The sequence below is a fragment of the Cydia pomonella genome, chromosome 12, assembly GCF_033807575.1.
Source record: "Cydia pomonella isolate Wapato2018A chromosome 12, ilCydPomo1, whole genome shotgun sequence".
NCBI lineage: Eukaryota > Metazoa > Arthropoda > Insecta > Lepidoptera > Tortricidae > Cydia > Cydia pomonella.
In genome coordinates, this window is record NC_084714.1 from 9838506 (window position 1) to 9855298 (window position 16793).

General features: G+C 37.4%; 1 protein-coding gene across 2 annotated transcripts in view; it reads left to right on the forward strand.

The window, feature by feature from the left end:
- Nucleotides 1–16793, forward strand: part of LOC133523480 (uncharacterized) — a 31164-nt gene that overhangs the window by 12685 nt on the left and 1686 nt on the right. The window contains exons 2-8 of one of the 2 annotated variants that reach the window (XM_061859108.1): nt 4445–4475; nt 6586–6821; nt 11698–11834; nt 12949–13090; nt 14208–14353; nt 16240–16448; nt 16546–16781. In XM_061859108.1, coding sequence (XP_061715092.1) covers nt 4445–4475; nt 6586–6821; nt 11698–11834; nt 12949–13090; nt 14208–14353; nt 16240–16448; nt 16546–16781 — 1137 coding nt within the window. The remainder of the gene's footprint in view (nt 1–4444; nt 4476–6585; nt 6822–11697; nt 11835–12948; nt 13091–14207; nt 14354–16239; nt 16449–16545; nt 16782–16793) is intronic. The other variant, XM_061859109.1, reaches the window with a different exon arrangement.

The window sequence follows — 16793 nt, forward strand, 5'->3', positions numbered from 1 at the left end:
ACATTCTTATAGATTCTAACAATTGTAAAGGTTTCTACACACTTTACAACAAGTACTTTACAAACTAGGAGAATTAAATCGATCGACCAAATGTCGCATGCGAATCGAATATCGGTAATGTTTGGAGAGGCCATAACTCAAGACTTGGCGCGCATTTTTATATAGCATGTACCGCCACGGGATAAATGTACTTTTAAGAAAAATAAATACAATACATATTTAGACCTTTTCATTGCTCTTGAGTGTATTTAAAGAAATGTCAAAGTGTTTTGTAACTTCACCATAACGATAAATATACTAGTATTAATAGTGTATGAGATACTTATGGAAAAATATGCCGATTTTTTACCACCTATTGTTCTTCAGGTTTCGCATATGTTATTTTGTTAAGTACCTACGTAGCAAGGCAGCAAAACAACCGTTGTTGAACTTGACGCACGATCAATTCATTCAGCGCCTTCACGCACAATAATCAGAGTAACCCCGTTTAAGAAACCGTTTACTCGACTGAACGCGAATTTGCATACAAGCATTCGTAACAGATTATCTGTCTGATGTTTCCGCACGGAGGTGACCTCTCGGAAATATGGTGGGAGGGTTCTATTAGTGTAGGTAATTACTCTATTTTATTATCTCGATAAGCAATTTTAATTGATAACGTTATTGTAAAATCTAGTTGAGGTTTTGGTTATGCTTTAAGCTTTAAGAATAAACCATAATGGCATTATTGTAATATTCTGCTTGCCTTAAGTTAATAAACAATATGAAAATAGAATTTTCGTGGTAGTCAAGTGTTTTCAAATATTTATACTTTCACAACTAATTATAAAGCTAACTAAGAACTAAACTATAACAGTTATTTACGATACAAGTGCGGAAAGTAGGAAATTACCTATTTGTACGTGCATCGTACGTTTTACAGTAGGTACAGTATATGTCCGTTTAAACTTTCGACATAGGCACGGAAAGTGCTTATTCCCGCACTAGTGCGGGAAAGTAGTACTGTTATAGTACATTACGATACAAGTGCGAAAAATAGTAAATTCGAAACAAGTGGCGATAAATTAAAACACGACCGAAGGAAGTGTTTTAAATCGACACGAGTTTCGAATTACCTATTCGCACATGTATTGGACAACGTTTTACAGTACAAATGGCCCTTTAAATGTTAGACAGAGTAACGTAATGTGCTAATTTTCGCATTAGTGCGGCAAAGTACCACCATATGTACTGTAAACTTCTTTAAAGTATGCTATTAGTACCTATACCTCTTAACTACCTGATGTGTTATTATCATATATTGTAAACCTCTAAAATGAGTCAGGTATACACGCATTAATACTATATGATACAACAAATTAAGTAGGTTAATTTTTGGGAATTCAAATGAATGGAAGGTTTTTTTTATATAATAGGTAATATTACTCGTAGCATTAAGTTGGTTGTTACAAAAAATCTTTAAATTGCTATAAACATGGGTCATCAATGGAGTTATAGGAAAGAGTTGACTACACAATAAATACTTAGTTCCGGTTGTGGTATTTGCGGGAAACGTGCCGTTTCTCTGGATCCGGTTTTTGTTTCACTGTGGTTAAGTCGCAGTTTTTTTTCTCTTATTTATATCGCCTACTACTTTTTATGTTCTACAGAGTTACGAATGGCTTATGTGAATTCGGTAAAAAAAATTAAGCTGCTATTTAAATATAAAACCAAAATCGGTATACATACTAAACAATACATTTTACGGCGATAAATTTAGTGTCACAAGAAAAGAAAAAAAAGCTCAATGGGTTCAGAAGTCCATTCCAAATAGGGCTATTAAAGTTTCAAAATTATATATTATTTTTTAAATACATTGAACGGCTAAGTATATGGATTAAGTCGTATCAAAGTTACATTCGCCCTGCGTGTGATTGGATCATGAGGAGGGCAGATTAACTTACTTTCAAAGAGCATTCATCTGACCTCACGTCCGTGAAGACGAAGACCGTGAACGAATTTAAAACTGCCTCGGTATCAAACTACAAAAAACATTGCCGATCAAATTAAGACGAAACAAAGATTATAGGTAGCTGATAAGATTGAATTAAGTAAGTATAAAAGAAAGTTTGCAAGTCACATTTTTTATTTGGCCTTTAGCCGAGATTTGGTTAAGGAGGCTTTAGATACGCTGTCAAACTGTCCACTGTACCAACTTATCGGATTTGGAGATATTTTTACGGATTGTGTTTTCTTTCTATTTAGCTAATACCAAAAATAGCATTGTTATACATATTATTACCTCACAAAGTTCAACTTTTTTGAATGATATTATGTTATACTAATAAATAAATATCCCGCCAAAGTTTTCTTGTAAAATGTAGCCAAGGCCAAGACGAAACCATAAGGCTCGCTGATGCGTATACATGTACTTACATCGTATGTATAGATGCATAGACTACTTCGCTTGCGCCTAAAACCTTGTCAAACCACTCTTATTCAGTATTAAATTATTAAAGGAAATATTAAAGGAAAATAAATAAATAAAATAAATAAATAAATCAGCAATAGCAATACACGGTCGTTTTACTTCCATACATCCCAGTGGCGACGAGGATGGGATGGGATTTTGGGAGGACTGTCAAAAAGTTATATCTCATGTAGAGCCAAGCTTCTAACTATACAAGCCCTAACTTTGACAAACTCTACATAACACCCTCATACAAATTTCCATCCCCTAGTATAAGGGGTTGGGGGGTAAAAGTTCCAAGTTTTAGATTTTTTATTTGGTGTTTGTTTAGTTATACTAGCTTACACACCAAATGTCAGCTTTCTAGGTATTCAGGAGCTAGCCTTGATGATCATCAGTGCACGTCAATCCCGCAAATCAATAAAATCTAAAATATAAGAGCTATGCAATTCAAGCTTTTTATGTGTCCACTATTGACATCATATCCCGAGAATTTTGTTTATCTGGGATAATCTAAACCCAAAAAACGACGAAGCGCTTCGAGAAAAGGTAGGTAGTGCACTTGCGCTTCGCTTGGCCCATCTTGGCGGGGGCACTACCGTGCCCCGAGATTCCTGTGTAGTATTTAGTATTCATAAAGCATATCAATAGCAGCCTTTCTCCAACATAGTCTGATGATGGTGACGAAGCAGAAGCAAAGAAAAAAAAGAAATTGTATCAAGTATGGTACCTATCTCCAACAAATCAGTTAGTTTAATTGAAAAGCTGATAGTCGATATCCTCCTTAATTATATGATTATTTATTTTGGTATAATAATAAGTAATTAGGCAGTATTAAGTATACATAGTCCGTAAGAACGAATACCTCTACATATTAGATACTGTGTATTAGACAGATATAAACTGTGATATGAACTATTTTTGTTAGAACGAAAGTAAAAGTCTGAACTTGCGGCCAGCGTAAATGTAAGTTTAATGACATAAGCCGGTATCTAATACTACTGTTTTGATTAAGAGAGTGAAGTTCGGCCGTAAGATTTAAGTTGCGGCTTAGAGGCGTCCCTCAGCGGTCAACCAGATTAACAGATTCAAATTACTTTACGTCTGAAATTGCAGAACTTTCCCACAATCTACACTTTCTATTTACTAAGCGAAGATCACTGAAAGTGTACAGGCACCATTGTTTTTGTTGGAACTAAATTACAGTTAGTTATTGGACCTACTGTGATGTACCTATATAATAATAAGCATTAAAAAATAAGTAGGCCAATATCCAGAGTGATAACTAAAATAAAAATACCTCATACTTTCTCCGTTATTTAGATAATTAAAAGAGTAAAAGTCTTCATCGTAGTGGTGCTGGTGCCGTATTAGACAGCAATTTATGTTTTTTTTTTTTTATCAGCTATAGTAGATCGATAACTTTTACCGATTCGTTAGATTAATTCCTTGTGTTAACAAAAATGTCTTTAATCCGACTGCGGCAGGAGAGTTCACTATTTAACCTGAATAGCTGGAACGTTTTCAACCTCTTGTCTGTATGTATTTTGTCTTATGATTTTTGGGGGCCCTTACGGATACACTTCGACCTATAGGGATATTTTGTGCAGTTGCCCCCTTAGGAAAGATCCGTCAGCTACTCAAGAGCTTTTTCGACCATCTTCATGTGCCGGATGATAGAGCTCATGGGTAATATTTTGAATTCCTTTGGTTCCAGATATCCTGCTCCAAAGTCGAAATATTAGTATAGGATAAATTACACAAAAAGTAACAACTAAATATAATTTTCGTACCCATGAGTCCCATGACGCTGGTATTTACCTGTATATAAGTAGTCAGACTTACAACATTATCGTAGCCCGGCCTTCCTAACATTATCAATTCTCACACATTGTGTTTGTGTGGGCCACAGCCTCATCTCTGGCGATTCCTCAGATAACCGACTCTTAATTGTTCGCTCTTCCCTTTGCCTAATTTGAATGCTTATTGTTGCAGGTTCCCGCTGTACTTGCACAGGACTACGATGGTGAGGCTTTGTTATATCTACTTAACGAAACTTAATTATAATGAATACCGATTGACTCGTAAATAAATAATAGCAGTTGATGATTTTAAAACAATTATAAATAAATGTTTGCATTATGAATACCAATGGTGTTGCTAGGTATGTATGCGTTGATTTAAAGTTCGAATAGATTTGAATTTACTCCAGAATCCGGTTAATTCGACTAGCGCTAATAATGGCAAGTGGACAATGGCTTTGATGTAGCTATAGAATCTCCTGCTGCCGCCCCTCAATACACTTCACTAGCTATTGATTAACGCCTATTAGAAGTCATAAATCATATGTCTAATAAGCGCTTATAACATTAACGTTCTCGCCGGTGTTCGAGCTTAGACAAAGGTAGCGATCCACTTTTGCCTGACACGTAAGTAATAACTCGCGCAATCTTAACGGCCTGGTATGATATTCCCATAGCCTTCCTACTTTTGTCTTCAAAGAACCAAGCCAATTCGAACTTTCAGTAAAGTGAATTAGGATAACTAAACTTGGAGCACTTTCTACAGTAGCAACAGTAGGTCCTCAAGATTGCCTTGATAAAGGTCGCAGAAATAGCTAAAGTATGAAGTGCGTGCGACATTTGCCATTTTAAAAATACCCCGTTTTTGAAGTTGCTAAAGCATGAAATGCTTCGGGTTTTATAGACTTTTCCATTTTCTAAATTACTCCGCTTTCGTAGTTAGCCCAATGCACCTTAAGTACCTAGAGCTTTGTAATGTTTGTAAGATTTTGCATCATACCAATACGTCGGAAAGGGACAAACGATGATCAGCGGCATCGTAACTTTAGTACACGTTTATGAAAAAGGGGGTTAATGTTTTAACTTTGTTAGGGACTTGATATGGAAGACCGTGACTCCTGAAGTTTATTCCTTAATAAAACCATACAATTTTTGTACACATTGTTCACATAAATATCATGGCTGAGATATGTAACTAAAAAGTAAAATACCTCTATCAACAACTTACGAATACTATGCCCCCGTCACATTGAATACTCAATACGAGTACTGGTCCGCCTGAATAACACATTCGTGCGCTCGGTATGCGGCACTAAGACATGACCTAAGCACGATTATCTTCTAGGCTAACTCATACTTTGAAATATAAACATATCTTATATCTCTTTGAAATAGGCCTAGCTTAATCAGAAACAGTCATATTTATTGCCAATAAAACATAATCTCAATGCTAAAAGAATATCGTATCGCTCTCCATTGAAATTGGACGAACATTCTTGCGGAGATCCTTGCTTATTTCCTTTGAAGTGTGACTGGGTGATTTATCGATTATTCAATTCAAAACCCATTCAAGAGATATAGCTACAATTAAAATTAATTGAATACATCATAATTCATTTACTATCATAATAACGGTAAATATGCGTCACATTACATGTACGAGAACATTGTAGTGAACATCAAAAGTAGCGTAAAGCTTATCAGCCTACGCGCCAATATATAGTAGCTACCATTATTTAGCTAACAGCTTAACATAAAGTCTCTATACTGTATATTATGTAGCACAATCAAACTGTTACAGAATACTTTGGAACTCTATTTGGAAAAGTGTGAGAAGGTGGCAGATACTTTTGTTGCGTTGTTTCATACTTTGATGCTGACTGTACCTACCTACACAAAAGACGTCGCCAGTTAAGAATACGATACTAATCTAATATCAATAGGCCATATTTCCAAAACATCATTTAAAAATCATTTCCATGCAAATACATACATTAATTAAATAATTACCATATGATCTTACAAATTCGAAGCATGGCGAAAACGTAACACACACAATAACAACACGTAAATCGCAATAGTCAGCTGGTTCTGAAATATATAGAAAACTTAATCTTCATTCTACTAACTGATATTACAATTTCTTAATGTATGAGTGAGGTACAAATAATCAAATTGAATTTAAATTAAATACCTATAAATTAAACCACTTTATTCATTTATCGCTAAATAAACACAAACAGGTATATCTATGCATCGATTTAATCTGCGATCTAGTTCATAAGTAAGCTAAGCCCCATTGAACGGCATTTAGATCTCACTAATTGATTACAGTAACGGACATCCAATGCACATTCTCGAGCGGCGGCACGGGCCTGCGGGACTCAGTGACGGCTCTGCTAAGGAAGCCCGAGGGCTTCCGTGGAGCACCGCTGTTTGCTGATGATCGCGCGACGGACCCCGTCTCCGACCCCGTCTGCCAGATCCGGCCGGAGCCGGAGGACCCCACGGGGCTGCTGTACAGGCTCCGGATAACGGACTTTACGAGATGTGGAGTGTTGAAGCGGAATGTAAGTTCATTTCGATATACATCAGTCAGCTTCAAAAAGGTATTCATAAGGCAAAATATCTTTATTGTTCAAAATACAATTATTGCAATGCGCTTACGATAAAAAAAGCACAACTTATTTAAACCCTCTTCATGACAGAAAACAATAGTGATCAATGATCTTATACCAGATTTGTTTTTTTTTGTGATACCTAATTCCCTTGCATTATTGCGCATATTATCAAGCGATGCCACTTGTTCCTAAAGTCAAATTAAACTAATCAATCCCCGTAATTATGCTATTAAGCTCTAACTATTCCAATAAGAGAACTGTCATTGAAGAGTAATGACATCTCCTGCGTTCCCGGTCTGCACCATATTTCTGCCTACCTGAAACCCTTCACAGCTTGATACCTACTCGTACTTAATAATAATATATTTTTCTACTCGTCGACGGTAGTGATTCAATTAAGATTTCGTAAACCAAACTATCGAACTCAACCATAAGATTCATTTCGATACGCTGTAGTCAACTATAAAAAATGTACTACATTTTGGGCTACTGAGATACTTATCAATTTACATTAAATATTTAGGTTTTATAGTAAAAAAAAAATTATTTCAGATAACTTGTAGAAAAAGTATTATAGTAAAGCTTTTCAATCTCGTACCTTACTTAAGCAACTCAGACTGAAAAGCATTCTATTATATCACAATTGTACGAGTATAAAATACTATATATTATGACAGACTTATGCCATTGGAAAAAAAAGGTTATTAAAAATGTTCGCAAGCAAATGCTTGAAAATCATCATCTCTACTCTCTACCTCGACAATTTCGTGGGCACTTGCCATAACTCGTTATATTTATGTGTCACCACAGATAATAATATTTCCCGTTACTAGCAGTATGGATGTGAGTGGCACCAGCACTCCAATGCCTAACTATATAGGTTCCTATACGATTAACTAGGCCTAGACTAACGCTATTGAGGTGAAGAGAAAACGAAGTGGCTATGTCGATGCACCGATTATATGGAAATGTAGTTTAGTTTTAACCGGGAACATGTCTCTTAGAACTGTTAACCTTTCTTTGAACCCGTTGCCAATATATTGAGCAATTTAAAATGTATGTGGATGTGATTATTATCTATCCTACACAATAAAACTAAGTATAAGTAAAAGGACATTACAGCTAGGTACAATAGTCTCAAGCAATTTGTGGAGAATGGCTACCCACAAATAGTGCCTTTGCATAGGTAGTAAGTAGTTAAGATTCAAAATGATTATGTTTTGTAGGCACTTATTGTTTAGGTATTAAATCCATAAAATCATCCAAAAAAATTATGTGAATTTTATTCTCATCAGTATATTACCCACCTATATACCTACTCGTAGCTAGACTTCTATCGACCGGGATATTGACCTTGATTATACCTTTTGTATTATTTTCGAGCACCCAAAGATATGTCTAGTGAAACTAACCGTGAATCATTCAAAACTGGTACTCGTAGCTGTTCCTTAATATGGACTATGCCACCATCAACGGTTCTATGCGTTACGTAGCTTTTGCAGTCAACAAATACAAACATGCAGCCCTCGTATTGCATTCCCAAGGGGACTATCGGCCCAATTCGAAGAATGATTAAGATATGTTTAAGATCTTGGAAAGATCGATAACTAAACGACATGTCAAAATTTACGTTTATTTCGATTCCGCTGTGATCCCAGTAAGATCATCTACGATATTTCTAACGTCAAAGTGACATTGGTTGCCCGAATCGAGCTGCTTCTGCCAATTATACGGCATACAAACGATATCTAAGTGTAAATTTATCTAAACCAGAACTCATCGTTATCGTATCTCATTCTTCGAATCGGGCCGTATTACCGGAATGAATATTCTACTTATGTCATTTTCTAAAATTCGAACTACCTCTAGGACCTCTACCTAAAGTGACGTCCATAACTATTATAACTAATCTCGTCTTAAATACTCATCTACTTAAAGCGATTTGGCAATTTGAAGCATGTAAGCAATAAAAGAAAACAGGCAGACAGCCAGTCATTCATGATATTAAATGAATACTAGGTACCTATGGACAAGAATGTGCCTAAAACTACCGCGCACACCGCAATCCGGTATTTCATATCCTCACGCGCGTATCGTAAGTCTGTCTATTCTCCCCACGCTCTGTCTATTTTATAGGTAATTTAATTCTTTTATATGAAAAAAATTGATATCAATGTGATGTATTTGAAAGCATTTGTGTTGCGTGCCACTTTTTCATTTAACGTGATATACAGTTATGACGAGTCCAACGCGGCTAACGAATCGAAACAAGGTGGTAAAATTGGATAACATTAATACGAGAACGAAAACTGATATCATGAGGCCCGTTAAGAGGAAAGAGGACGGCTGATTCTCCATACAAACGTAGCCCCCATTTTCCTCTCTGGATGTTGACATTTTGGAGAATATGTTTATATAATTTGATGTATATTAACCATACCTATATGCCACTACGTTTGACTTTTTTCGATTTTCGTATTATTATAAAAATTTGGATTGAAAAACAGATTTCATACAAAAGTTTTAAAACTCCTATAATTATTAAAAATTCAAAAAAAAAAAACGTAGGGGCATAGCTATGGTTAATTTAATATACATCAAATTATGTAAACATATTCTCCAAGACGAAAGACGAGACGTCTTAAGACGAAAGTGGAGTTCCCGCGCGAAATCGCGTTTTTCATATAAACGTAGTCCTCATTTTCCTCTCCGAATATTAACATTATTGAAAACATTTTGACACAATTTGCTGTATATCAACCACAGCCATACCCCTACGTTAGTTTTTTCGAATTTTCACTTCAGTATTATAAGAGTTAGGAGCATTACAGTATCCCAGGGATCGGAAACCGGTATTTTTTGTATGGGAACGAAAACGGTATTTTTTCGTTCTTTGTTAATTATTTCATTCCTAATCGAGCTATCTAATAATACGAAGTCGTTATCTAAAAACACAACTGAGTCCTACATTTTGAGTATAAAATAAACCGAAATATATGGTTATTTCGATGTTTTTGCAAAAAACCGGTTCCGATCCCTGCAGTATCCAATAAATCGAAACAAGTCAAACGTAGGAGCATAGTTTTGGTTCATATGGTACATCAAATTATATAAAAATTTAACTCACAATGTCAATATCTAAGGGTCGTAAATGAGGACTACATTTGTATGGAGAAGCAGCATCCCCTTTCCTCTTAAATGTTAAATTATTATTATTATTATATTTTTAAATGACTTAATTTACTTTTGCGTACTTTAAAAAAGTGTAGGTATAACTTAATGCAACTTACTTAAAATATGACCCATAGCTCTTAACACTTAATAACAGCTAGGGGCCATATTTTTGAGCAACTTGTGGGCAACCATATTTTTACACTTGACTGTACCTACAGATTATTTTCTTTATGAAGGATGCTTTTTCACTCTCGTTCGAAAATGAAGGCGTAACGATATCGCAATTGTACACAGCCCGCATAACTAATCTCTCTATATATTAGCCATCTTATGAAGTCGCATCGATGTCTGTGACTAATCTATTTTCTCTACCAAATGATTTATTGGTAACAGTAAACGCAGAGCCAAAAAGAATTCGATATACCGATAAAATTAATATACATAGATGGATCATATCTTTAAATTCCTATGAGAAGCTCGTCGTACCATAGGGCGCTAAACTCGCGCGCGCAGAATGGTTTATCCCTCATTGTTCGCAAATTCCCATATTTATATGTAAGTAGAGACATTGTTTAGTCTCTTACCGTATCTTAGCAGTATAACAAGTAACGTCTTTATGACAAGACACCACGGTGGGATCGATTTAATTCGTGTAAAAATAGGTCAATAAATTTCTAAGAAAAAACACGTGATTTTCATTGAAACGATAATTACCCATCAGTAGAATTATTAGACCGTAAAGTGTAGGTACTCGTAACATTAAATTACTATGATGACAGGCAAAATTCTGCAGTAGTTAATTGATAGAACAAAGTACGATTACCTACCTATGTAAGTAGGTAGGTAAAGCCCGACCAGAAATATATTATGATAGTTGAGGGCGCTGTTATTTTCATGTATAGGGTGACAGTTCAGTTTAGTATGAAAAATGTAGTTCCGATGAAATTCCGCAATATGGCGCGTGATCACATATTACTGGTCAGGCTTTAGACCTAAGATGCCTTTAAGTACCTAAATAATACTTAAGCTACTTATTTTATTTTTTAAATGATCCCTATTCTAATGAGATTGACCATTTGTAACTGACATTTACAATAATAAAATACTTAGGTACTTACTATAAGGCCTGGAGAGATAGTGGGATCAAGTATATTTTGCCAAGAGCAACAGAAGTACAAGAGCAACTTATTGGCCGAAATAGATGTCATGTAAACAAATAGTATTTAATAAAATAGTAGAAAAAGAGAAACACTCTTTTCCACTTGCTCCACCTAACCCCATATGAAATATCACCCACACCCACTGACACAATAATTGCCAGCATAATGAAAATAATTGCCTCTCTCCTGCCCATTTTTTTATACTACCTCGATGGCAAATAAGCATACGGCCTGTCTGATGGTAAGGAGTCTCCGTAGACTATGGACGTCTGCAACTCCAGAGGCAACTTTGCCGACCCTAACACTCCGCATCCTCGTTGAGCTGCAAATTAGTCACACACAACACTATGAGAGTAGGGTCTAGTGTTATTTAGCTGCGGTTTTCTGTTTGGTTGCGGGTATCTTCTCTTTCGTTCATGAGAAAAGGTCCATGGCCTATGATCAGCAGTGAAATATAAACGCTGATGATGGTACTTACCTTTTATTTCAAGGGCTTCGTGCACGTTCGTGTATGGTTCCCGCAGTTCCCGGGCGTGGTGATGCAGTCGGACCAGGAGCTGATCATCATGTGCAAGCCGCCCGAACCCACCATCATCGAGAACAAGGCCGCCGGGTTCGCTGGCAGCTTGTGAGTACCCGCTTTGTAAAAAGGAAATAGATTCGGAGTTAGTTTTAGTTCTTTGTTCGGTGATTAGGAGCATGGTTACACAGATCTTGGCACGACAGTTGACGTCCTTTTCGGCCTTTTACGAACCCTGCTTAAATTATCATACTTGATGGAAAAGGCCTAAGATGAAGAGGCAGATCTAAAGCTGCATTTCAATTTTAAAAATATGAACTTCGTCTGGTCTTTTGCGAAAGAGCATGACAAGTAGGTAGACTAGGTATCTTAAGATCATTAGGTACAGATCCCTTTAGAATACATCCCTTTAGAATTGGGGTTTAAGAACCTGTGAGCCGTGTAAATTGGTCATCTGTTTTGTTGGCGATTTCAATCCAAAATAAATACTAACATTATATTTATAACTATATGTTCGATCTTCTACCGGTAATTAAGACCTAAAATAATCAAGGTCAAACTGTGTCCAGCCAACTCTTAATGACCATCTGGACTATCCGGAGACTTTGATAGGTAGCCATAAAATATTAATTTGTTTAGTAGTTACTCGTATCATAAACCATTTTATGCTCATGCGTGGCGCATGTGTTACAGCCTCTACTATAGTCCGCCTTAAGGAGGAGATGACATGGTTAACTGAGGCTCTAGTCCTCTTTTTTTATATAAATAAATATTATAGGGACATTCTTACTCAAATTGACTGTCCCACGGTAAGCCAAGAAGGCTTGTGTTGTGGGTACTCAGACAACGATTTATATAAGTAATATACAAATACATAAATACATAGAAAACGCCCAAGACTCAGGAACAAATATCTGTGCTCATCACACAAACAAATGCCCTTACCGGGATTAGAACCCAGGACCATCGGCGCCATAGGCAGGGTTGCTAGTGTTACTACCCACTAGGCCAGACCGGTCGTATTGGGGTAACTTATTGTCCGCCAAAAACTTCAACAGACGTGCCTTCGTGCATTCCGATAAGGTTCACGATGACGCGCCGCACACGTTAGGCGTGGCATTCAAAGGGTTAATACAATATGTAATATACATAACTCGTTGGTTGCTTGTTAGAAACAACTAAGTAACAACCTATTATATGTATTTTATCTCTCGTGCCCCAGCCCACACGGCGCGCGTGTGTCCGGCGTGGTGGAGGAGACGCCGGGCCGGCTCGAGTACGAAGTGGCGCTGTACAAGGAGGCGCCGCCGGTGTCGCGGCACACCAACCACTCCGTCGACCTGCCCGTCGATCAGGTAACTGCTGTACGTTCTTTTATCACTTATTATATTATGCACACTAGAAGAACATAGTTAATATAAAATAGAGGCAGAAATCGTTCTTCCCGATTAGTGCCCGTGACTCAATAGGTAACCTAACAATCAAACATTGAATTTGAGATCTTTTCATAGCATTGTTCTCTACTACTACTTTTTGGTTTTACAAAGAAAACGGAATATTAATATATTAGTTACAACTTTCCCGTGTGATGTATAATTTATACAGGGTGTAAATTTACTTACTTGCATTAATTGACGATATGAATATATACTTAGGTCATACTGAGCAACTTGGGAACCAACCTCGAAATCATGAAGAAAACATTGTCTGTTTCATACATTTTGGCTTGTCTGACGTTGACATTTTCTATGGGAGAGTCATTTTATTTTTTTGCAATTTCGGGGTTGGTCCCATATTAATAAAAGTTGCTCATTATGACCTCTATATATTCTGATCGTAAATTATTGCAGATTGAAGGTGATTAAATGTATTTGTACCCTTATTCCCCATATGATTTACTGAAATACCTATATACTACATCATCAGTAAGAAAAGGTAAAGTCATATGATACGTCCCTTATTGTGATTTGTCTCTAGCCGAAACTACACGACCATAAGATAAGGCGATTTATGTTTCTTAAATCCACGACGACCGAGACGCATTTAACAATACGCAAACACGACCTAGTCCACTTTCTGTATTGCTGGACCGGTAGCATGTTCGCATTTATATCGATCATAAGTTTATAACTTGTAATTAGATACATAGTAGTAACGTAGTAAGAGATAAAAACTTTACGTCGGACATTAAATATCATCTAGCTATGAGTATAGTATCTAACGATAAAGATAAATAAGATTGCACTTTGTGGAAAAGCATAGGAACAAAATGTACCTAGATACCTATCATATAAATGAAAATTTATAGAAGCAAGGATTCGACACGCGCCACAATAAGCTTTATCGCGTTTTAAATTGGACATATTTTTTTCTTGTTTTTTGCCAGTGAATACATTTGGCTTTTCGTATGTACATGATCCGGTAACTTTATCCTGAAAACATAAAATAAATAATAAAAGGAAAATAAATGTAATGTTTCAGGCTGTACCCATCGGCACGAAGTTGCAGCTGCGCGCGCGCATCAACCCGGATTCGGCATGGCGACACATAAAATTGCTCGAGGTGGCCGTGTCGCCGGACCCGGACCGGCCGCACGCGCCCGGCGCCGTGCTGCTCGTCAAAGAGGGGTAACTTACAATTACACGACTTATCAATCGTAATCACCAGCCTATTTGCGTCCCACTGCTGGGAACAAAGAAAAGGGTTTAGAAGCTTATATTCTTTACCTTGGAGTTGCCATACAATCTCATACATTCCGGTCCCCTGCTTTACCGTCGTTTTAAGGCGATATAAATATAGGTCACAACCAGATATTATTCGGCGACGGTGTTCTTGACTTTCAAGAGATATCGTTTGTTTTTTGCGCGTGTATGACGCACTACAAAGTAAGTTTTTGCCAAAAATTTCATTTTTCATTTCTTTTATCGCTGACTGTACTTTTCTTTCCACAGGCAACTAATACTCATCGAGCAAATTCTAAAAACCCCAAACACAATTAGGTTGCGTTGTTTTATCACAGAGTTCCTATGTCCACCTCTTGTAGTCTTGTCTCCATCATCAGATCAGCTCGATGGTACCATAATATTGCATTATCACCCGACTTGCTTGTAAAATGTATCAAGCTTGTAAAAAGTAGATTTAATTATTAGAAGTCAGCCGCGATCCGTTTAAAACCTGATGATTATAAAGCCGACAAACAAATTGTCCTCGCATAAAGAAAACTGCATTGAACACATAATAGCATGTCAGATGTTATCACGCCAGCTAACCTTGCGGAACACCTAAAATACAAGTTTTGGATGCACTTGCTTTTTCACGTTATTATTACCTCTGGCCGGTTTAATACTACATGCACTTTACCTAACTGCATGTGTACCAAATATGCGGACACCTTTCGTTTTAATGCAGACCGGTCACATTTACACAGTTATACATTTCGCATATCGGTAAAATTAAAATTTACGTTCGTTTTCACGCGGGACTGATTCTTTATATGGTGTTCATAATAAATATATCCACGCATAATTGTAAAACCATATGCGATAAAGGGGTATGGAAGGAGAACGAATAAGCATCGAGGGCGTAATTCAACACTGCTCTGTACAGTTCGTGACATAGCCGATCTAGAGTAGCAAATAAGCGTTGTTAACCTACGTTTAACTGTCTATTTTTGTATATGACTTAATACATTTCATATTTATTCTAATGCCGGCTGTACACACTCCTCTAGAGCGTCTCGCCGAGAATCTCGGTAACAACCTACCCAATCGGAGAAGGGTGAAACGTGTGTATAGTTGTATACCCGTTCTCGGCCTGTCTCAGGGTGTCTCGGCCGGCATATCGATTCGATAGTTCGTTGTCACTTTCGGAGAAATCAAGAAACGCACAGGAAGGGTTCCGTACCATTATCTATAAAAACGGCCACCCGTCCAAGTACTGACCCCGCCCGACGTTGCTTAACTTCGGTGATTGGATGAGAACCTCGAGATTGGAAAGAAATATTTATTTTATTCTGTTTTTAGTATTTTTTGTTATAGCGGCAACAGAAATACATAATCTGTAGAAATTTCAACTGGCTAACTATCACGGTTCATGAGATACAGCCTGCTGACAGACGGACGGACGGACGGACAGCGGAGTCTCAGTAATAGGGTCCCGTTTGACCCTTTGGGTACGGAACCCTAAAAAGCGAATGGTCGCTATGATAGAAGCCATGTGTTGGGAGGATCATTCACAGATTGAGGTTCTAATTGTCATTTTCTGTTCCCAGTTCTATTTTGGTACATTACAGGCATTAGAGCCTAAAACTAATTAAGTTAAGGCCAGTCTTGGCTGATAATTTTGCCATCTAAAAATTCTTACTTCCCTATTAGGTAATTGGGTTTGCTTAAGCTATCCTAACTTCGGTAACGGAACAGACATCTTTTGTTTTTCAGTGTGTCAGATCCGCTATCACTAGAAAATATTCTTTTAAAAAGCGACTGAAATTAACACGCATGATTGTAATTTGTAGTTGCCGAAACCGCGACTTTGCCTCCATCATTCCGCACCAGCCGGCTCGGTACCGCGAACGCCACAATGAAGTGTTCTTGGACTTTGAGGCGTTCCTCCTTGCCTCCATGAAGGAGCGCTCCACCCTGTGGATACACTCACAGATCAAGGCCTGTATGGACGCTGCAGACTGCCAGCCGGATTACTGTCTGGATTTATTCGAGCCATCCGGTAAATAAATATAATCATAGCTGTGGCAATACCACTTACTTTTAAAATATTATTTATGTCGTTACAATGTCTTGATAATGTTATTAACATTACTCAGGTCACGGCCGCCGTCGCAGATCGCTCCCTGACGCGTCGCACATACACAACATTACCAGTGCCGCCATGGTCGCGGACAACGGGACCACACCGTTCACGAGGTTCAAAGAGAACCTCGAATACACTGTCGTGATGCCAGGGGAGCTGTTCCACCGGACACCGTTGGAGGGGACGTGTGCTACCTCCATGATGGTTGCTGCGGCGTTAGGAGCCTTGCTATTCATGTCAGCTTTGCTGGTAAGATATAAA